A 23,269-nucleotide genomic window follows, 5' to 3' on the forward strand; every position below is an offset into this window, starting at 1 on the left:
AGCTGAAGCACAATAGATTTACATTTTTAAAAGTCTAATGAGTGACTTGCAGTTGTTCAGTTTCCCCACTAGCCAATTCAACTTATCTGGCCGTTCTCAAGGACGCCCTCCGCACTTCAACGCTACATATTTTGGAAGGTCAGAATAAGAAAGACATCTCCCTTGAAGTCGAACAATGCCTGTCTTTGTCCGGTCTTAATATTTTAAACCTTTTTTTTTTTTCTGGCAGCCTTCAGGGCAAAGCTTTCAACCTTATTATTCTGTAGACTACAACTTAGTCGGCCGACCATTCAAGCAAGACAGTTAGTTTTGACAAGAAAGTTTTGACAATATTAAATAAAATTAAAAATCCTTAAGTAACACTTTGGTTTCAGCGTTGATTTAAATCAAGGATGTTGTCATTGTTCAGCACTGACACAACCGTCACAACATTGTTTTATCTTATTTCGCTGAGTCAGGTTTGGTTTTTATGAGGCGTTTTAAATTTTTGATCAGTGAAACGAAAGGACCAAATCACATAGATTGTGAGACGGTAGAGGGAGTGTTAAAAGGTTTTCAACCATTTTAGGATCAGGGCTTTTTTTTTTTTTTTATTGTTGTTGTTGGAGATCTCCCTTTATTCGAAGGCATAAATTGTGAAGAAACAATGAAAGAATACAGTATAAAGGGGACGGTACTATTTGTGTTGTTCCACTCTAACTCGGCGGGCTCCCTTCAAACCACAACGATCACCTGGAACCTGCATCGTTTTCCTCCCAGGAAAGTTTCACATTCAGATGACATAGTTTTAATGATGATCGGAGTTTGTAAGCCAGGCCACCTTCAAGGTTATTTTAGCTGTTTTCTACATTGTGTAGGCCCACTGTATCTGTATCTGTCGTATGGGAGAAAAATGTTTCCACTGATGCAGATCATGATGTGACAGATGTTAATGAATGTGCCCTTAATCGGAGAAGATTCATTCAAGTTAAACATTTGAAAAACTGTGGACGCTTTTTTAAGTTCCATTTTCAGAGACTGAGAATGCCGCCGTAGTGTAAAACGAACAGCCAGAACACAACAAACGTTTCTAGTTTTCCCTTGAAAATCATGAAAATTGAACATTATGTTTGACAGTCCGTGCGTGATTGTTGTTATTAGGAGTCTGTATTTCCTTTGAGGAGGCACGTGAGCCAGCGTTTGACGGCCTTTTCTGCTGTTAGCCAGTGTAAATATCTCTTTGTAATGTCTTCTGCAACCCCTTTTTAATCGGATGCAGGTTGATTGAAAACAGACTTCACCTCGCAACGTGCTCGAATTCAATTAGGATTTAGTGCTCTGCTCACTGACACTTTGGCGTAGAGATACGGCGAGAAGGCGAGATTGAACCCACAACTTTGCTATAAGATGACAACCTGCATGACAAACCGAGCCTCATCCATGTGTTGTGCTGACTCCTGCTGACTCAATATTGTTTGGAGGTGTGTGTGTGTGTGTGTGTGTGTGTGTGTGTGTGTGTGTGTGTGTGTGTGTGTGTGTGTGTGTGTGTGTGTGTGTGTGTGTGTGTGTGTGTGTGTGTGTGTGTGTGTGTGTGTGTGTGTGTGTGTGTGTGTGTGTGTGTGAGATTGTCTCTCTATATTAACCCCATGATGCATTAACAACCTGTCCAGGATCTCCCACCTCGCTTCCTTCCAGCCCCTGCCTGGTGACGCTTGAAAGATCTGGCTCATTTTATTTATTTTTTTCCCCCCCACAGGCAAGCCAAAAGTTGAGCTGACCTACGACAAGATGTACACGGTCTCAAGCCGGCTGACGTTCACCGTCAGCAAGGAAGACGACGGAGTGCCGGTGGTCTGCATCGTAGACCACCCTGCAGTCAAGGGCTTCCAAGCACAGAAATACCTGGAGGTGCAGTGTAAGTACTCCTGCTTGGTCCTTAATTATAGATCGGGACGGATATTTAAACAGCATTATGCATTTTTATTTCCTTTTTTTTTTTTTTTAATTCACGCGTCTCATCAGCTCAACTCAGAAAATTGGACGACAGTGGAGAACAGTCTTCCATCACCACTAATTACATGGCATCAATTTGCACCCCCCCCTCTCCCTAACTAAAACTTTGGTGTTTGACACATATGGCAGTGACTTTGAAAGGAAATCATCCCAGTGCACAGGTTATGATGAATAAAACGGGGAAATTGGACTGCAATAGAGTAGACCGTTCCATCTTCACTAATTAAACGACATAAATTTTCCACAATTTCCCCCCTCGCTGAAATCTGCAGTGCATGGCATTGTCTTCAGAGAAAAACGATCCCAGCGCCTGATGACTAAAAAAAAAGGGGGGGGGGAATTAGAATAGACGACATATGTTGTTGAACATTTTTCAAAGAAATATGCCCTTGTTAGTTTTTATGTTACCCCTGCACGACTGCCGCAAAGAGTTATTGTTTCTCATCTATGGATGTCTCTAATGGACTCGGTTGCTTTTGCAAATAGATTTTTTATTACAAGCTATCACTCTGTCTTTATTCAATTCTCCGAGTGTAAATCAGGGCAACAAATTTGTTTCTCACCCTTTGTGGTGTATTCATTGGAATTATTGCGTTTCACTCATTTACATCGTAAGACTTTTCCACTGTATTTTGCATATCATGAGTTATACAATATATTGGGAGTGTAAAACTCACCAAAAGCTCACCAAATATTCCACGATTTATAGCCTAAGGCTTTCTTTGGATCACTATTCTTGTCACTAGTTTGATGGGCACAGAGCAAATGATCAATGATCATTTTTTCACGTTAGAAACATGAATTACTAACAAACAACAGGGTTTTTATATTCGGTTTTTTTTTTTGTTGCATCACAGTATATGTTTAGCACCGTGTAATTTAGGATTTTCACTACTCGCTATCAAGCACAGTCCACTGTGATGTTTTCCCAACGTGCGAATGCGGTTGTGTGCCGGATGCGAAACCCTGTAAATACATGTGGAAGCTATTTCTGGAGCAGTATGCTGCTGACCTTCGACTCGCTTTGTTGCCTGTTTTGTGTAGTATTTTGGTGCAAAAGTGCAAAGGTGGGAGGAGACGTGATAGGGCCCATTTAAATGAGACAACACAAAACGGCTGCTTATTTACTAGTGGAGACTGTATCTCAGTATATTGAAAATAAATGGCTCAGAGCCACTCGGCGTGAGGTCAATCTGCGGCAAATCTGTCCAGAAAACCAACTACTTGCGGCAAATGCTCGGCCACAATGGCGATAGTGCTCGTAAATGAGCCATTTTAATTAATCTCTTCCCTGCCAGACAGTGCATTTCACACTGGCATCAAAAGTGAACGGCGGTTTAAAAAGAAAAAAAAAAACATCTGCATTGAACTATAAACTAATGTGAGTGATTAGTGTGTATACTCTGGCAGAGCGCAGTTTAACTATCCACGGGGGCTGGATTGTATGTGACAAGCTTTTTTTTTTTTTTGTTTGTGTTTTTTCCCTCTGAGTTCATTAAATCCCTGCCGCCAACTAAAGGCAGCAGGACACATATGCTGATAAAAGGTGCCACGCCAGAGCGCGGCGCCTTTATGTAAAGGCTGTCTGTTCTGCTTATCTCATGACATCAAGTGCAAACGACGCCGGACTCGACGTGCACCGGACAAGTCAGCTTACAACTCTGTGTTCGGGTTCTAATTTTTCTTAATATTTGCTTCTTCAAATGCATGACGACGCCAACGCTGCTGTGCCACAAAGCGCCGCGCACCCCAGAACCCACCACTTTGCAAGTGTCATTCGTCTTGCGGGGTTTAACAAAAAAAAAAAAGGAAGTCGGTTATATTTAGTGTGGAAACTCAAGTGAAAAAGACTGTAATTTTCCCTCATCAGAGCCTCCTCCCTGCGCGCTCAGCAGTGTGATTGCCGGGCTGACACACGAGGTGCACACATTCCTCAGAGTGCATTACACTCCAAAATAATGCACACAGAAAAAGGAAAAAAAAAAACCAACTGCTGCGTACACAATGCTCTTTTTTTCTTTTCTTATATTGTTTATTCATGTGACCCAATGAAGCGAAGCAAAATAAATTAACATTTCTCGCCAACAAAGAGGAATGAAGAAAGTCTGGACTTTAATGAAGGTTAAAGGACACGTTTTTATTGGAACAGGAGCATTTAATTGGAGTATACATTAGAAAAAGTGATTAGACGCACAGACAGGTACCTTAAGAATGGGTCAAATGAAGGAGATCACAGAAATTACCATAACACTGCAACAAAATGAAATTAACTATCCCGCCCGTATAACAAGCAATTAAAAAGCTTGGGCCTTTACAACGTGAAGTTTTAGATCTGTTAATTTATCATTTTTTTTCTTTGTAAACTCAATTTGTGTATCATATGCCTTTGCAACCTTATGTCTTTGTCCTCTGGCTTGTCCTAGCGTCCGGTTTAAGAATAAAATCTGCTCTGTAGCTATCTGACCTTTCTCTGTGAGCATGAGAGGAGAAGATCAGCTGATCTACAGAGGCAGCATGGCATTTTGCTGGCCTCTGATAACAGGGAGCTCACATGGCCCACCCGGCTCAGTGCCTCACTGCTGCTGCTGCTGCTGCTGCTGCTGCTGCTGTTCTGCTCTGTGCATACAGTAACGCACTACAAACAGAGCTGCACTCCGCCGTCCTTTTCAAAGCTCTGCTATAGAGTCCAACATCGCATACGCCGAAACCAGAAGTCTTACAATGCGACACACTACCCGAAACCCTTATCTAGTTGAACTTGTGAGCCAAAATTAGCTCGCCAGAGGATGACAAAGCAAATGTTTGACTGGAATTTTTCAACAACAAAAAGAAATATTTCAGCTACTTTTGGTGTTTTAGTAAGAGCAGTGGACATAACCCGAAGCTGAGTCCTGAACCGAGACGTATCGTCGGCATTAAAGCCACGCTGAAGGCTGCCAAATGCTGACAATAGAGGACTTTTTTGGGGGACATTTTCAGACGCTATAGGGTTGAAATTGTTTTGCATTTTATTTATGAAATTCAACACGATGAACAGATTAATCTAAACTTTGTTCACGACATACCTCTTTTCTGTAACGGCACTGAAATATAGGAAAACGTCTGTAGTTGACCAAAAACTCCTTGTAGGTTGTAATGCTGCCAGGGGACTTATGGGAGACACAACTTAGCAGCAGTGACACGTAGACTATTATTACTATTAAACTTGTAACTAGTTACTTTTGCCGTTGTCTCAATTGTTACAGTTTCACTATACTCCTGTTTACTCCCGGAGCACTGAAAGAATCCTGAACCAACTGCGTATGACCCCTATACTTTTATTGTCTGAGGATGTTTCCTAAAAATAAAAAAAAAAAGCCGTTGTGCTTTCCAGAGATTCTATATTTCCAGATCGAAGGCGTTTACCTGATTAGAAAGAAGTGGAAGTGTTGTAATTGACCACTTGAGGATATTAGAAGACATAAATTATGCTTGGGTTTGTAGCGTCAAGATAAACAAAAACAAAATAATCAGTGGAATACAAGCATTGCTCTTCCTGCTTGCACTCCGGGTAAATTGAATTATCTCCACTAAATCTTTTAAGTCTCTGTGGCAGTGAAATGAACAGGGGAGTGGATAACAGCGCGCAGCGTTAATTTAGGGCCGACAGAAGCAATCCGGCGGTCAACATCAAGCGACGTCATGAACCTGATCGTGTGATGTCAGAAATAGTTAAAGCAGGTTTGAATTTTTTTTTTTCTTTTTGCCTAATATGTTCCAATAACAGTTTTCATTTGCCGTTTCTTCAATACATAATTACAAAATGCATCGTATTTGTTATGGGTTGTGTTCCCCGAGAGATTAACTTTAAAAAAAACAAACAAACAACTTAACTCCTACTGCTTTGCTTAGCTACAACATAATGAAAGTCTCTTTTTCCAAAGCTACCACTCATTCAGTATTGATGGGAGACTTAATGAAAGTACATAGAGGTAAAACAAACATTGAAATAACCAAACATTCTCAGATTAAACGACATTAGATATTTATTGCCATTTGTAGAGGTCCAAAATACTTTGGATTGCACATAATTGTTGTACATTACTCTTTGTAAAATGTCTGTTGTAAAAAATCGAAACCGTGAAATATACTGTACAATAAAAACATATTGATATAACACCCAGTAAAATGAGATTGTCAAGGTATTGCACACAGTCCACGGAAATGAGTATAATCAATAGTCAATAAATCTTAACAATGGCGGGGACATTGACATTCGTACAGGATTCCTGTTACGGGTGACTCTCAACTATAAAACTACCAAGTGTCAGGAGATTATCGACTGAGTGTCATGCCACTCTGGAGGCCGCCATTGTTGTTATGGTCCATCTCCTTGCGCATGTGCAGAACAACTACTTCCTACGGGCGTGGCGCAGCTTCGTTTTCACCGTCCACAAGAAGTCTTCCTCTGTTTCCATGACATTGGAGCGTGTCACTTTATGAGCCGTTTTTTAAAAAGCTGCGTTTTCAATGGCTCTGACCACAGTTGTTGTATAGACGGTCACCCAAAATGCACCCCCCATTAAGCACAGTCATAATATCTCACCGTTACTACAACAAAACCAAATGGAGCCTCCCACCAACAAATCCATGCCGACTTTGCCTGTTCTGTCCTTGAGTAGCTCAGTGGCAAGACCTGTAAAATAAAGTTTGGTGGTTTTTTGGTTGTTTTTTTTTTGCTATTTCCATTGTAAAGTGCCCGCTCGTTCACTGATTAGATGCACAAGGTGATTTACATTTCACTCACTCACCGTGTGGGCAATTTGTGACTGGAATGGATTGCATTGTGTTGTAAGAATCAGCAAAAGAAGCCCATTGTCAGGGGGACAGCATAATTAAATAAGCCTGTAATGTTTATGTGTATAAGCAAAGCAGGCTGTTTGCTCCAATGCCGGCTTGTTTTTCCCTTAAGGTCAGCTGGCTGCTGAGAGATGGATTGTGCCGTCTTGAGTGCTTATGAGGTGAGGCGCACAATAAAGCAAATAATTCAGTTAGCATAATGATAACGGCCCTCCTGCATACGGTGGGCATTATTTCATCCCCACTGAAGTGGCAGTGCCTGGTTTTGGCAGCGCGGTGTGTATTTTTTCTTCTCCCCCCCCCCCCCCCCTCCCCATCAAGCAGAAGACAAGAAAGCTCCGCCATAACTACTAGAGGCTATCAAAACAACCTACGGATGTCTGGTGTCCTTCAAGTTTATGGCTCGGAGATGACAAGGTCGGATGACGTTTTGAGCGGAGGAAAAAAGTTGTAGGACGCCATGTAGTGCCTGGAGTGGAAATAAAACCAAAGGGTTGCTGTCTAAATCCATGCATGCCCACTGAGCAAAAGACTTGGCTTTTTGCCCATCTGCTGTCCATCACCGAATGTGAAAGCCAGCCTCTGACAGGGTGTGATTTAGACAGATGGATGGCCAGACACGTGTTGTTTATTGCCGGGAAGGTCGGACAGCAGTGTGAAACTTTACCGCCGGCTTTGAAACCGTAAGTCAAGGCGTCATCCCTCTGTCCGCGTGCGGATTAAAAATTCAAGCCCCAAATAGCACATTTAGGGCCATAAAACAGAAGCGAACAAGAACAATTCACGTCGCAACCGGAAAACTGTAATCACAGCGCTCTGCGATAAATCTCGGGGGAGATAGCGGAACCTATCTTTTCACGATGTATATTTTCACAGTACGCACATGCAACACGGCCGCACGAACAACAAACATTTTTTTTTTAAAGTTGTGCGACGTGTCTCCTTTTTGTGATTTTTTTGGTTTTTTGGTTCAAGCGTAACCAAACAAGAAGAAAACTTATTTCTTGGCCTCACTCATCCGTCATTTTCTTCCTATTGTGTGAAACCACCAACAAACTCGCTTGTTTTTCAAGCTTGAGCAAAAGGGTTAAATTGGAAGTTGGGGCAGTTTGGTTGAGTTTGTTTTGTCTCACTCCTACTTTCAGTCCACACACAAAAAAAAAAAAAAAACCTGAATCCAATCCCTAAGATTGAATAAAACATCAGATTTTTTTTGTCCAGAATAAAAGATTGTCTTCCACACCAAAAAGGAAAAAAAAGGCTTTGATAACACCAGCAACAGTCAATGGCAGGGGAACAATAGAAACTCAATGGTTGCGGAGAATAGCCTGGCAGTAACTGTCACAGCACCACACTGACTTGTCAAAACAGCGTTCGTATTCGTTTTCTTCGTGGCTACCTCGGCTCTCGAGTCTTCGATTTTGTGTTGCAACTTAATTAGGGAACATCTTTGAACATACCCAGTGCCACTTCTTGTCCTCCTTGCCTGTTGCTTTTATCCAAAGTTTGGCTCGTATTTTGGTATTAGAAGAAATTTGACGAAAAAAAAACAAACAGCCGCCTTGAAGATGAGTTTGTGGTTAAAGCAAATATTAAAAAAAAAAGGGGGCTGGGGGGGTGGATAAAATGCAATGCTCTATAGTGCTTGGAATTGTTGCTCTTTTTTTAGTGGCGTGTCGGGATATATTTTGAGTCAACTTTTATTTATGTATTTTCAATTGCCATTACTTCTTGAATCAAATCCACATACATGATTTCTTTAAGTGCTGTAAAGGTGAACATTGTTTTAAAAATACAAACACGTCCCACAGTTAAAAGGTTCCTACCGAGAAATATCTGGTGACTTACGTTGTGCTCTTGATCAGAAGATTATCCCGTGTTTCACTTTATCAGTTACTTCAATTGATAAGTCGCTCACTGAAATGTACCCAAAGGTTACAATCACAACCGTCTTCTTCAAAAAGCAGTGAATCTACTTTTCCACATAAAAATGTAACTCCTAAATGTGCTCAATAGGTTACAATTGCAAGTTACTTTTTTCAAATGTAAAGCAGTAAAGCTGATGTAAAAGTTCCAGAGATAAAAAGAAACTCCTAAATTCAGAATCGGCTGCTGTCCTGTTACTACATACAAGGCTGGCATTACTTTAACTATGCAAACTTTTTTTTTTTGCTTTACTCACAATAATATATCCTCGCTTGCCCTACAGGAGCAGAATCACGGCAGTGTTTTATATCTAATTATATTTATTTAAAGGAAAAAGGTCTTTATTAAGACACACCGCTTGAAAACAGATTGTCTTTGGTTTTCTGTTGACTGAAGTCCACCAGAGAAATTTGTCCAAGATCAGGATGTTCCTTTTATTTGCAGACCCGCTAAAGGTCATCCCTGCTTTTGTCTCCCTTGGATTCTGGTATGAGCAGGTGAAGGATCAAAAGACTACAGACCAATAGCAATGGCAATGGCAAGTGCAATTTACACACAATGCTGCGACCAGGGGTTAACATATTTCCAAGATAAGTAACCACACTGTATCAGGTATTTCTCTCTTTGACCGGTAGAGATTTTCTGGCTCATTTTAAGAAATATACCGTCAAGCTTTTGCTATATTTCTGATGTGATTGCTCCCCATAAGCCCATTCACAGCTTGAGATCATCCGGGAGTTCACATCAACTCGGTAACAATGTGAGAAGTCAGGTAAGCCAGTTGGCACGAATCAAAGTTCTCCCTGACACCACTTCTGATGAGACATGAGCCCGGGGCTTCACTGTTGAAAGCACGCCCATTCAGCAGTCCAGCGTCATTGTTCTGCTTCTCTGATTGTACGTCAAACCAAACACGCTGGGTCTGACAGCTCAGTTTGACCATTTATCGGATTCTGATATCGGAACATATTTCACACATTAAACTGAAAATATGAGTCCTAACATTCTCCAATAACGTCGTGGGAAAATGTGTGTTGCAGCGATACCTGTGCGACAGATGTTTAGAAACAAAAACGCTGCTTATGTAGGGCAGCGGTTCCAAACCTGAGGTCCTGGACACCCTTAGGTGGTGACCAAAGATCAGATTGAACGCCTGAGGCTTTACCTTCGCTAAAGTTGTCAAAGACACTTTCCAGGATATAGTACAGACCTGAAATCCCCCCCCCCCCCCCCACCGCCCATTTCTTTTATTTTGAAGGCTCCAGTTTGTGTAGTTTTCCCAGATTGGGTGTGTCCGTCAGTATTTGGCTTCACTCTAATGTTTACGCAGGTCAGAGGTCAAAGAGGGGATCCACGGTCTTTTTCTGGATACCTCCATGTATAAAGTTTGCAGAGTCAGAACGTTGTGACGATGTATGCAGCAAATTTTTTTCTAACTCTAATGCCTTCACACCGGCCATATTTAGGTCAACCTAGTTGAAGTTTGGAGTGCATTGCGGCCGTGTCAGTCAGAAACAAATACTCAACTCAGTGGACTGCAGACCAAATCAAGTTTGAGCTAAGAAGGCTTCCGTAGTCAAATGCATTGTGTGTTACCACCAGAACATTTCACATCTGATCAAATATGGCAAAGGAGAACAATGACAGAATTACTTTGGTCAGATGTCTTTAGAAATGCTCCACTGTTCACAACACATGACAAGAGTCATGATGTACACAGCTGTCAGTCAACAATATCCTTTGTTTCAGGTTTGTAATCATGTGACTGTGACGCTCCCTAATACGTCAGATCCGGTCGTCATGGAAACATGACGCCTCGCCCTGTTAGTGCGGCATTCAGTCTATTGTGACCGCAGCCACACAGAACCCCTGTGGTTCACCCACATTGTGGTGTGAACCAGAACGTGTTGCATAGGATCTTCTAACTCACCTCGTTATTCATCAGCATGTAATTCTCTCTTTCTCTCTGATCATTCCAGACAAACCAGAGGTGAAGATCGTGGTGGAGTTTCCTCAGGGTTTGACCAGGGAAGGAGAGAACCTGGAGCTGACGTGTCAAACCAAAGGCAAACCTCAGTACGGCGCGCACACCTACACACACGCACACAAACCATAACAAGGCGATAATGATAACGCTACCCCCCCCCCCCCCCCCCCCCCCCCCCCCCCACCCCCCATCCACGTGCCTTGACTTCCTTTATTCATCTTACTGTAGTGGAGCCAGTAAAGCCCTATTGTAGGATATCATTCCCCCAACTTGAATCCTGCTTCAATCATAAAAAAAAAAAGTTCTACAGAAAGGCGATTTATTGCACATGGGTTTCTATTATGAGACAAAGCATAGTCGAATATTAAACCTCATTCACAGAGCACTAAAAGGATCTGTTGGTTTTTAGTATCGTGAGTCGGAGGATTTATTAAAATGTATAACTAAAGACTTGAATGTTTACTGTCTAAGGGGACGCAGCTGTTTAATTTAAGTATACGTGCAAAGTTATTGTCAATTTGAATATCCTTGTCTTGATCTGTCTTAATAGCCACAGTCTTGAATCATTCTCAGTGTGAATGTGTGCAGTTTTTTTATCCTCCTTTGGTGGGAAACGGATCATAAGAGTCTGTGGCTTCTCATATAAAATAGAAAATATAAAAGTTGTTTAAGCAGGGGTATAAAATGGGCTATTTCAAAAGGATTGGACAGACGACAGTTCTCAGTGTGGCACCTGCTCCATTTTTTTCTCGGGAGTGGCAAAGGTAATCGCTTTCTCCACCTAAGCAGATGTACAGGTACATTTATTTACCTCAATTGTTTAAGTAAAAGTATGAAAGTATAGGTTTTGAAATGTACAAGTTTTACTCAAGTAGTAAAAATCAAAAGTGATTTTACGCGGAAAAGGAATCTTTTGCGGATCTGCAGTACCTATTATGTGTATAAACACATTCCCCAGTGTGAACTCTTGAGTTTTGAGCTATAAGAGAGGAGTATACTGTTAATAAGAAAATGTAAAGCTTATAAAGTACCCATTCAAGTATAGCTTTCTTGGAAAACGTATCGTTTAAACAGACATCATTATCAGTTCAGTTAGTTTATGTCACAGCTCGTGTTTCTGTCACGAGCTGTGCCAGAATCCTGAGATTCAGTGCCTTCTCTCAGGAGTTTTCTTCGTCTTTCTTCGCTGTTTGTGCAGCAAGAAACATATTTTAGTTCTTCACCTCAGGTCCTTCCTCACCTGTAAGGTCCCATTATGACTTTTCATCTCTTCATGAGTCAAAAAGTTGTGTTCAACTATCAAAAGATTAAGTGCATAATTTCTGGCGCTCCTCAGGGCTTCCTTCTGGGCCCTCGTAATTTTGGAGCTGACATTTGTTTGGACGGTCATTTAGAAAAAGGCTTAATTTTTAAATCCCATTTGTTATTTTAGAATTGATGAGTCACAGAAAGTTTTTTTTTCCATTCAAGGTTAAAATTAAATCCAAGTTCTGCCTCCTTCCTCCTCAGGCTGGGTTTAAGAGTGCTTCATAGGAGCCGATGGCGTTGGGCTACAAACCTTGCCCAGTCACATCTTGTTAAATGTGACGCATAATCGTTGCCTCGTGGGCTCAGTGCTGGCAAAGCGAAAGATGTGTTTGGACGTCGAGTATTGATGGCCAGTAGACATGGCCACAACAGAGTTAGCCGTTGTTGAATTTGCAAATCCAAACCTCAAATGTCACAACTCAAAGGAGGAATAAGATGAAGATTGGTCAAGCAGTGCAATGAAAAAAAAGAAAATATTCCCACTTTGAGAGAAAAATCGCCTCGAATTAAAGGTTTGACTTTAGCTGCACAAGGTGGTGTTTACCCTGGCGCAAGATCACACGAGTGGAGAAAAAGAAGGGAGAATAAGTTTGTGACAAGACCTGGGGCCAAAGAGTTCTTAATGTCCACTTTTAGACTCATAATCACTTAACTGGATAAGCACTATTTCCTTTTTCTGGACCGCCGAAAAGGGAAATTTGAAAAACCGGCCTATAATTATAAAACACCTCCAAATTAAGGTGTGATATTTTGAGCAGGTATTTAATTAGTGCTACTTTAAAGGAGAAGAGCAGAGCGGGTCATTAATAGAAGTGAAGGGAACGGGTCCTAATGTCTAGCAGGTACAGGTTCTCGCAGGAGGAGAACTAAACTGTGTGTGTTTTTCTAATGAGTGCCAATATTTTCAAGGTATCCACGGAGCAGGTATGAGACTGAGAGACTATGTTGATGGATTTGAGGCACTGGGTGTGCACTAATGAAGTCAATTTTACGATTAAAGTTGAATGATTGTTTGTGGTACACAAAGCCGATCGGTCACCATATTTTATTTTTATTTTTTTCCCCCCTCACCATCTCGAGAACACTTTTACATTTTTTTTATTTATTTATTATTATTTTTTTACGAAAGCTAATCAGTCCCTTTGAAATGTGCGACTCCATCATCCGAGGACTTTTGATTGTCGCTCATTGGCTTATTATTTCACATGTATCATCTGTACACCCGGGTGTCGGCTTGTTTAGACTACAGGTGTTTTGTGATATGAGACGTAATGGAGTGCAAATGAAGCCATTAGGAAGAGCAGGGTTGAGCAAAGGACCGAGAACCTCCTGCAGGAGACCCGCTGAACTATCCAAACAACAAATAAAGTCAGTGCTGTTGGTATCAATTACATTAGCTTGTTGACGAGGCAGTTCAAATTTGAACAGAGCTAAACAATCACGAGATGAGAGTGGCGTTATGAAAATTACAACCGGCTATGTGTCAAATCTGCAGGTGTTTTTTTTTTTTTTTTTTTTTTTTTATCTTGCTCGGGTTTATTCAAATGTGGCAATGTATGACAAGCTTAAAGGGGGAAAAAAAAAAAGCCAGCAACAAAAAAAAAGCATGTTTTCTTGGCAAGCAAATGCTGATCCGTCGGCTTGAAAGGTAGCCCTGAAAAGTTTGCAGTTTGGTTTTTTTTTTGGCAGCGGGAAACAGCTGATAAGGTAGGACAGTTTAATGATAGCACAGTTTAAATGAGAAAGAAAGTGTTGGAATAGTTATAGAAGCCTGGAAAAAAAAAAAAATCTCTGTCAAAATAGAACTACGTACACAGATTCCACAGAGTGCGGCTGCTGTTTACGTCCGTCACTCCCGAGTAAGATCAGCAAGTGTAATTGCAAAAACACTGAAAGGCAGATCATTATGTTGATACCTTAAACCGAATAGTTCTTTTGGTATTCGATTACACATGCAGCCACACGCAGAACTGATACTCATATTGGGGAGAAGATAGTGCTGCAGCGGTTTCAAAAGTTCTATTACTAATACTCTCTGTGATAGCATGAAACTGGGTCACATCTGTCTGCTGACACTGCTGCTGTTCTCTGCAGCTCACCCAGTACACAGGTTTGAAGGGGGACCCTTCTTTTGAAGGGGGATTCCATCCAGAGCGGGGATGTTAAGCATGCAGCCATGGGGGCCAAAACAAGATGGTTCAGTCCAGCCCAACCTGGCAAAGTGCCATAAACACAAAGAAATCATGCACAACTAAGATTGATTTCTTAAATGTATCCACGGTTCCTCGTTTGTCTAATAGAGGTTGTACTCTTTCAGGAAGAATGAAGGGCATAACACATTTGAATAACGTATGTCATCATCAGATTCATTCATTCATTCAGTATAATGACTCAATCCTTCATGTTAATGTAAGCATGACAATGCATCACAGGTACTGGGATTGATCTTACTCTTATAATCAGACATGTTCCATGTTCTGCAGGAGTTTGGCAAAATAATAACTGTTAAGACAGCAGCGGTGAGGACGACTGTTGGTTCACAACTGGTTTCCACAGAGGAAAGAGCAACAAGTCATTCTGATTGGTTTTTTTGTTTGTTTTTTATAATGATAAACTGTTCTGAGTTACTTCACTTCAGCAGTTCCTGCTCCACACTGGGTGGCGATTTGAATGAAAACAATTCATGTAATTCTCTAGATGTACGGTAGATTGCAGAGACATACCGTATATTTTCAGAATTTCTTTCCCGAGTCCCGTCGAGATGATAGCGCTTTACCTCTGCGGCCTGTTTTGACTGGGCTCCATTAAGCGTGGAGGTCAGGGTTGGTAATGAAGTTTTGCAGGTAGAACCATCGCAAGCCTTTGACTTGTCCTCAGACTCAACTCAAATTGAATCCTAATCCAAAATCTAATCTTGAGCATAAATCAAAGTTAGAGCCAATCCTGAACTGTCCGCACCACGCAAGAAATAAGGATCTAAAACTTGAGGTGATTCTCTGAAGGGTACAACTACGTGCAAACACACGCCAAAGACACGCACACACACACACACACACACACACACACACACACACACACACACACACACACACACACACACATGCGATCTAAATGTTATGCACCTCTATGTGCCCCTTCCCTCCCACAGTTTTCATACTTGGCATAGAGACAAGCTCACTACCCGTATTCATTTTATAAAGATGAAAACACAATCAATACAGTGAGCCGGGAATTGGAAGTCATTTTCATTAGAGCTGCTGAGAGTTGTGCAGTCATTACCAGCAGATAGCACAGGGGGCCCCGGCTGCAGGCTGCCATTTGTATTCTAGACGACTGCCCTTCCTCTCTCCTTGCAACCCCATCTTACCTCTTTCGTCTATCTCTGTCTATCTTCCTTCTCTGGGTTCACTTTTTTTCTTTCTCACAGCACCCAGTCCACCTATGGAAAACACTTTTTACTCTCACGCCGTATCAGTAAAAGATTTATATATTTCCTGTTTATTTACATTTCACTTCATCTGAGAACACTTGAAATAGAGACAGCGCTCTCTATTTCAAACTATTCACCACAGCCATTAAATGCACTCTTGGTTTGTTTGTTTGTTTTGCTATTGAGCTTCAACCGCTATTTCATATTTTCCTTTCCTGGATTTTTTTTTTCTTTTTTTCTTTTCACCCCCCCCCCCCCTTTTTTCCCATTTGCTTGCTCCCACCACACCAAATGTTTTCAAATGGAGGGAAACAAGTTAAAACACCACAACAAAATGCAACAAGAGAGACCATCAGCACACGCTCAGGGGAAATAACAGGCACTGGCAGTGGCCATTGGAAGTTGCAGCAGCAAAATAGAGGTGTTTTGTCTTCTTATTTATTTATTTTTTTCTCCCCTTTCTTTTCACCCTCTGTGACTCTGGGCACTTTGAGCTCATTGTCATAAAAATGGAATCTGTCACCCTGCTATAAACCTCAGTCAAGGTAGAAAGGAGAACAAAGACAGACGCTTGGTCGGCTCCCACCTACACAGCAACTCTCATAAGTATACAAGTGTGCCAAGCCTGCAATTTGAAGACAAAGCTGCGGCTCGGTTATTGTTGCTTCCGACTGTACACAAAGGGAGGACTGGCATTTACATAAGTCTTGATTTGTTATGTTCTACCTCTGCGAAATGGCACATCTTTTGGAGCGAAGAGTTCATTGATACTGAGGTAATTGTGTTTGGATAAATAGTCCGAGAAGAACCTTCAGTCCGTCAACAAATGCAGTAATGAAACCGCGGACGGCAAGGCACTAGTGCACTTTCACTTTTGTTGGTTTGCCATTTGTGACACGGCACACATGATCCCTCATTCAGTTTTAGCCCAGGTATTGATTTGACAACTAAGACATTGTGTTAGACTTTTAAAAAGTGTAACAGTTTCCTTGTTCACAATCTGATCAGAAAAAGATATGCTGAATATATATATATGTTTTTTTTTTTTTGCATGATTTTTCAGTGTTTTCTTCTGTTTTACTGAGTGGCACCGCCATTTGTTTTTTTTTTTTTGTTCAAGACATGTCTCCTGAAGTGTCATAGACACGCATTAGACCCACAAAGCTCCAGAAGCGAGAAGCCGCCCAATGTGATCCTGAACGTCCTCTGATCTCATCGTAATTTCCATCAATTTATTCCGATACTTGTGTTCGTATGGCACAGTTTCAATCGAATCTGCATTTCGTTGGGTAACTCATGCTCCATGTAATCAATGCTACTGTCTGACGTTTGATCGGTGCCATTAAAAGTTTGATAACCAGCGCACTGAAGATGAAAACACACTGACATCAAATCTATGTGTGTTTTTTTTTTTTTTTTTTTTTCTTGTGTGTTTTTCATTCAGAAATCCTCCAAGTTTCACTTTAGGCAAAAAAAAAAAAAAGCACTGCATTAGCATAAAAATAGAAACTTGACTTTTTGACAGTTTTATCACAGACAGAAAAATTAATATATTTTTTTCATGACCTCGCCTGAAATCCCAGATCTCACAGTGCTGGGCTTTTGGCTCAGCGCATCACAAACAAGATGTCATTTGCGAAACAAAAGGTATTGACATTAGACGGAATTGGGGGGAAAAACTGAAACAAAGGTCGGTACCTGGAACAGCGCAGCGGCTGTGAAACCGAGTGTTTTAAAAGTACGTGGAGGGGCCTGAAAAGATTTTCAAAGGCCAAGCAACGATCACCAAAGATTACGTATTGATGGCGGGAGGCGAGCCGTACCTCAGAGATATCACAGCACATCGTTGTTTAGCTCATGAAGTTTTCATGCAGCACTTCCTCACAGTGCCATTAAACTGGGGAAGGTTTTGGCCCTCTCCTTTCCTGAAACACTGAGGATGTCATGTCTGCTTATTTTTTATTTTTTTTAAATCTTACAGCAACATCCTATCGACACTTTGCTTGACTTGAGGTCTGAGGTCAATTTTGTTTGCAAAAAGTGCTCGATACTGTTGAGCTTAGCAAGGTTCTGGTTTGCATTACATGTGTGAACAATTCCAATACTTGGAGAAAAAAAACAAAGCAAAACTGGCCTTGTATTTTGAAATGTGGGTTCGGGTTTGCCCCAAAGTGCTTGCACATACAGTTCTTTTATACATTTCTCAACCCAAACAATGGATCCCAATGGGAAAACTTGGATCAATACCTCACATAGGTTGTGCTCCAGGCAGTTGTATCACTCTCAGTACATTCTCACTCCAAAACATGCATCACACCTTGTTTCCTTGTTCATAATATCGTTAATTGAAAATGCTGGTTTAGTTATTTGTCGCACATAGTCACATGTTGACTTTAAAGCGAATGATTACTTCTTCTCTCTTTTAGCCAGTCTGATTCCCTAATTTCTTTCTCTCTTTTTGTTGGTTGACTGCTTTTGTTTGGAGTCCGATCGGGAACTGTAAAGACCCCCAAAAAAGTTAAGACGGATACCTACCAATTTCAATCAGGTTCGCGCAAAGGCCAACAACAGGCAAGATCTTCCAGTTTCTATAATAAATACATTGACTTGGGCAATCTTCCCATCCATGGAACATGACCAAAAACCTCCAAGTTTGGCTTGCTCACTTCCGGGGTCCGCGGATGTCCCGCTACTACGTTGCTATGGTTACAGCATAAAGCACAAAGGAAGGTCATCCATAAAAACAACGCTGGGAACGTGACGGATAATTTCCTCTTATACCTCCTCTTTAAACTCTCAGATAGAAATTGTATCCGCAAGGAGCTTGATGAACTTTATACTGTATTTTTTTAAAGATAATGACCATGCGGATATAAATTAAAAGGTGAAGGAGTTCGAGGGTCATTACACGGAGATGAAGCCCTATAAAAAGCCGTGAAAACATTCTCCTCATTCACGAGATCTTGCATGCGCTCCTCCCCTCTGATTTCAGGCCGCAGCTGGTGAACTGGTTGAAGGTGGATGACGAGGTGCCTTCCCACGCCGTCATCACTGGCAGTGACCTCTACATCGAGAATCTAAACAAGTCCTACAACGGGACTTACCGTTGCGTGGCCGCCAACGCCGTAGGGGAGTCTTACGACGACTACATCCTCTATGTCTATGGTACGTTCGCCTCACACCGACGCACTCCTACTCCACTTTCTCAAAGTGCACTGTTGCCTCAGTGAATTCAAGTTTTTTTCGTTTTATATTTGAGCTATTCCAGCATTTAATGATCTCAAAGCAATTATTGAACCATGTTTTGGGAGGCAAAGGTTTGTTTAGTTAGTCCCATTAGTTTCAGCGGAAGTTTCATCGTTTACTATTGTGTTTTTGCCACCTTCAATCAAATACAGCAACAGAACTCTTTTCATGCATTTTTTCCAGCTCTGATGTTGACTGATTTATGAACCGAGTGATTACAACTGTTAGTATTAGTGTATAGCGTACATATACACCATAACTGTCATACTTTATTGATAATATACATATCCTGTTGCTTGTCTTAGTTTCTCGCATTTGTATCTTCTCTTGACGACAATCCACTGGATCTAAGTCTTTAAAAACATTAAATGGTTCAAGACTTAACTTTTCCTGCCAGAATTGTTGTTGATGTAGTCCGAGCAAAACAATGTCCTCAGAATTTTTGGTGAAGTTAAAATGAACAGAATAAAAAAAAAAAAAAAAACACACACACATTTGTTATCACATCTGTGTAAAAACACTTGAGTGGAAGCAGGCTGGACAGGCCAGTATCTCACTTTTTTTTTTAAAAATGAGTCAGCACTAAACAGTCTAAAATCTTCACCCCCTGCTTTGCCAGTTTCCAGAAGCTGACGATTGTCTGAAAGCAAAGGAGGAAATAAACGTCTTTCCTGTAAATCGAAGCCGTGACGTGGTCTGATGTGAAAGTAAACCCGACTCCCATCACCACATGCTGATGTGAAGGAAGTCGTTACGAGACCACAGATTCCCATTAAGCTCGCTCTCTAAACAGCTTTGACCTAATGATACCGGCTAAAAGAATATGTGCAATGTGCAAAGAATACGGCTCTAAATCAATACATGGACACAGTGTATGTGTGCTGATGACCAGTGTCGCTCCCTTTCACAAACCTGAGGTAATCCCTTAACCTGCTTCCACCGCCGCTTGACTTTCTTTTTGTTATCCCCGCAGCCTCGGTGTTGATCCAACATCCTCCACTCCTTCTCCATGTGATTCTCTCATCCTCATAAGCATTATCTCAACATGCTTTTATAGTGTTGATACCAATAACATTGTCTCCCTGAGCAGGGCATTACACTCTAATGTTCTCATTTTCCCGGGCCAAAATTACTCCACTATCACTTTTTGGTGTACCCGGAGCCTGCAGAGAAATTATTTGGCCGCTATTGTTGGAGGGAATTAGCGGAGTGAAAAGGCTCCTTTTTTTTTTTTTTTCTTCTTCTTCTTCCTTTTTTCTTTTCTTTAACTCCCCACGCGGAGGCGAGAGAAGTTCAATGCGATGGACACCGGCTGAAAGGATGTTATTTACAGGCAGAGCTCGTTGCTGCGCTAATGATGAGTGCAATAAAACAACAGAGGTAGTGTGGCAGATCAGGGAAGCGCCTGCCGCCACCTGCTACATTACGGCTGTTGGACTATGCTAATAGTGGTGGCGTCAATCTCGTCTTTGTGTGAAGACTTTCCTCCACCGCGAGCTGTTCACAGTAAAAAAAAATAAAAAATCGTCAGGAATTAACCCCCTCGCGAAATGTTTTCTCCTCAACCTAATCTGTAATCTACTTTTTGTAAAGTATTCTCCTTTATAACCGACTCTCAGAGGCGTAGTTTATTTCATCCGTCGTTTGCGAGTGTGTTTTTGATTGATATATGTCGGGTATGTAATGCTTAATCCCTCTGTGATTGTTGGTTAATTGCAAACGATTGTGCTCGCCGCGTGGCCAGTCATTCAAAAAAAGAAGATTGCATGCGGAGATATTTTGTTGGTTCACTGAGCCGCCTAAGTGGTGCAGCTGGTTGACAACTGCGATTGAACTACAGTAATTTGATCGTGCCGAGGTTGAAGGGAGGCTGTCCGGATCCCGAAGCCTTCCTGCCACAACAGGTCCACCCCGACCGCCCTCTCTCCCCCTAGAAATCATACCGGAAGGGGGAAAAAAAAAAAAAAAAAGGTGACATCTTGTCCTTGTGGAGCCTATTTTGCTCTCAGTGTGTCACCATTTTCTTTCTCCCAGACTAATTTTAGTGTAATCTCACAAGTCACTCAATACGTTGACATGCACAGCTGAGCGGAGCGACGCTTTCAGCTCCATTTGGTGGTTTAATCGGACTAATGTCTTTGTGTTGAGAATGTAATCAATTTCATTGTTGAGCTCTTGATGATTGGTGGCGATATTCAGTCTTTAAGCTTATCAGTATCCATTCTTTTTCGGGTTGACCCGCAACATCACAGACCAAATCAATAGTCATTAGCGAGCTACCAGGTTAGCGAGGCAGGGCGATGGGTAACGTTTACAGCTTGTTCCTGGATCAGGACACTTCTTGGCCCATTTCAGTCAGAGTCTCCTATATGCATGCACTTTTGATCACATCATCTCACTGCCTTAGTCCAACTTTGAAAACTATTGTAGTTGCGCTAATATCTTCCCAGTACTGTTTAATTTCAGTTTAATTGATGCAATGTATATATGTTTTTTTTTTTTTAATTGTCTCGTAAACTTCGTGACATTCACCTGGGTCATTTATGCTCGAGGTCATATTCGCATTTGGATGCCTCAGTTTGTGCTCTGCGTCCATTTCGTCTGTATTTCTCGCGGATACAGAGCAGCGGGGTAGTACCGCCGGTCGCCTTGAGGGGCAGTGCTGCTGTTAAAGATAGTGGCTGACACCTCAAGGTTTTTTTAACGGCTTCACAGACCACCACCGCCTGTAAAGCTGCATCCAATTGTACCGCTTCCTTAACACAATATAATACCACTTCTTAATTTCTCTCAGTCTATTGCCTGCATGATCATTTAAAGCAGTGATTTCTACTAGATTATTTGCCAAATGATCGTTCCAACACATTGGATGCAAGTGTAACGGCTGTGGCTGTTTGAAGCACAAGCGTACGAAGAGTATGAATTAGCCTAAAGTCGAGTTATTCTCCCAGAAATATTAATGATTACCAAACTCTCAGTGTATTTGCCCTGCTGTGGTGCATTGGTTAAAGTTTTGGCCTTGAGTGTGGGTGGTTTGAAACCTTGTTGTGGCAGGAAGAGTGTCTCGCATAAAAAAAAAAAAAAGTCCCCAGTGCAAGTTAAAATGGAAAAGGATTTCACTCATAATGGAGCATTTTCAGTTTCAAAGCGCTTTTTGATCGAACTAACAACCCTTGGACATTGAGCCGATCTCTCAACTGAGCGACTGTGGCTCCGAGGTTGCAATCAGTTGCTATGGCGACCCCTCTAAAATGATGCAGCCAAACAGACGGATATATGGTAACTTTGCTCTTTGTGTGTCACTTTTCTTTGTGCATGGTATTGTTGTTGGAACTTATGCGTCCGTGGGTTTGGTTGGATACAAATCACCCTCAAAATAAAAAAAAAAAAAAGAAAGAAAGAAAGTGATGCAACACAAAAGAGAGCATTCAGATGCAGTTTGTGTTGGAGGACAATGTTGAGGATCATCTTTTGTTTTCTTGATTGAACAATGGAACAATGAGCCCCCTCAGCCCACGGTTAGATTGGCTGCGCTGCGTATGTGCGTGGACGTAATGAGAACTGGACGCTTCGCTCCTAAATAGCTCCAAAAGTTGCTCATGCGGCACATAAATTATCTCTCTTACTTGTATTCATTACATTGTTTTTGTGGAGTAATGCAAACGGAAAGCGTGTTCTATTCTATCTGGGGTCATGTTCAATCTTTATGATTCACAATTCCCTCCAGACATGTACTGAAACATACAGAAATTGGAACAAAGCTCAATCTTTGGCATGTATTTCGACAAAAAAAACAAATCATTTAACCTTGCTATCAAAACATAGTTCAAGACTTTTTTTTAACTGTTGTAGCTCTTCATATTCATAAAACAAATTTAGCACTCATATCTCATTTGTATTCGTTAAAGTCAACAAACTATTGTATTTCCTAAAAATGTCTTTAATTGGAGAGATTAAAATCCCTGAAGATTAAGAAAATGTTGTGCATTTTATATTATATATTAATTTACACTTTTAAGTGTTGCTTCCAAAAATGTGGTCTTTTTGAGCATTTGTATGAAAATAGACTTACTTTAATATTCAATATGCTTAAAGCATATAATCGATCTCATTGTGAAGCATTAGTGTCGTGCGTTTTATAACGTCTCGAAATGCTGCACAGGTTATACCGATCACAGTGTGAGACTCTTTATTACAATTCCCTGATCAACGTGATCAAACGCAGTCAGTCGACTAAAAATTAGTTTTTTCAAGCTCACTGATAAACCCCACTTTCTCAGTTTGACCAGATTCAGACACATTTTTTTTTTTTTCACATTTAGAAATTGAAGACATTTCCCAGCATCCAGTTCATCCTCACCATCATGTTTGGCTTGATTTAAAATTTAAATACAACACATCCAGTTTATACAAACATGGAAAAAGTTACCTGATGCTTATAGCCAGCGGCAATTTTAAAGGGAAAAAAATTAGATTTTGAAGTGTTTGAAGTTAAGTAGCAGGTGGATCTCCGTTGTGTAACTACATCTCATTGTTAATAC

At 41.1% G+C, this 23,269-nt stretch overlaps 1 protein-coding gene across 10 annotated transcripts in view; it reads left to right on the top strand.

Moving 5' to 3' along the window:
• The window catches only part of cadm1a (cell adhesion molecule 1a), a 427,187-nt gene that overhangs the window by 352,866 nt on the left and 51,052 nt on the right, over positions 1-23,269 (top strand). For all 10 annotated transcript variants that reach the window (XR_013936111.1, XR_013936112.1, XM_080483120.1 and 7 more), the window contains 3 exons: positions 1,736-1,894; positions 10,737-10,833; positions 18,475-18,647. Coding sequence is in view for 8 of the 10 variants with exons in the window: in XM_080483120.1 (XP_080339246.1) it covers positions 1,736-1,894; positions 10,737-10,833; positions 18,475-18,647 (429 nt within the window). In the remaining 2 variants the exon portion in view is untranslated. The remainder of the gene's footprint in view (positions 1-1,735; positions 1,895-10,736; positions 10,834-18,474; positions 18,648-23,269) is intronic.

Source organism: Lipophrys pholis (genome assembly GCF_963383615.2).
Source record: "Lipophrys pholis genome assembly, chromosome: 16".
Lineage (NCBI taxonomy): Eukaryota > Metazoa > Chordata > Actinopteri > Blenniiformes > Blenniidae > Lipophrys > Lipophrys pholis.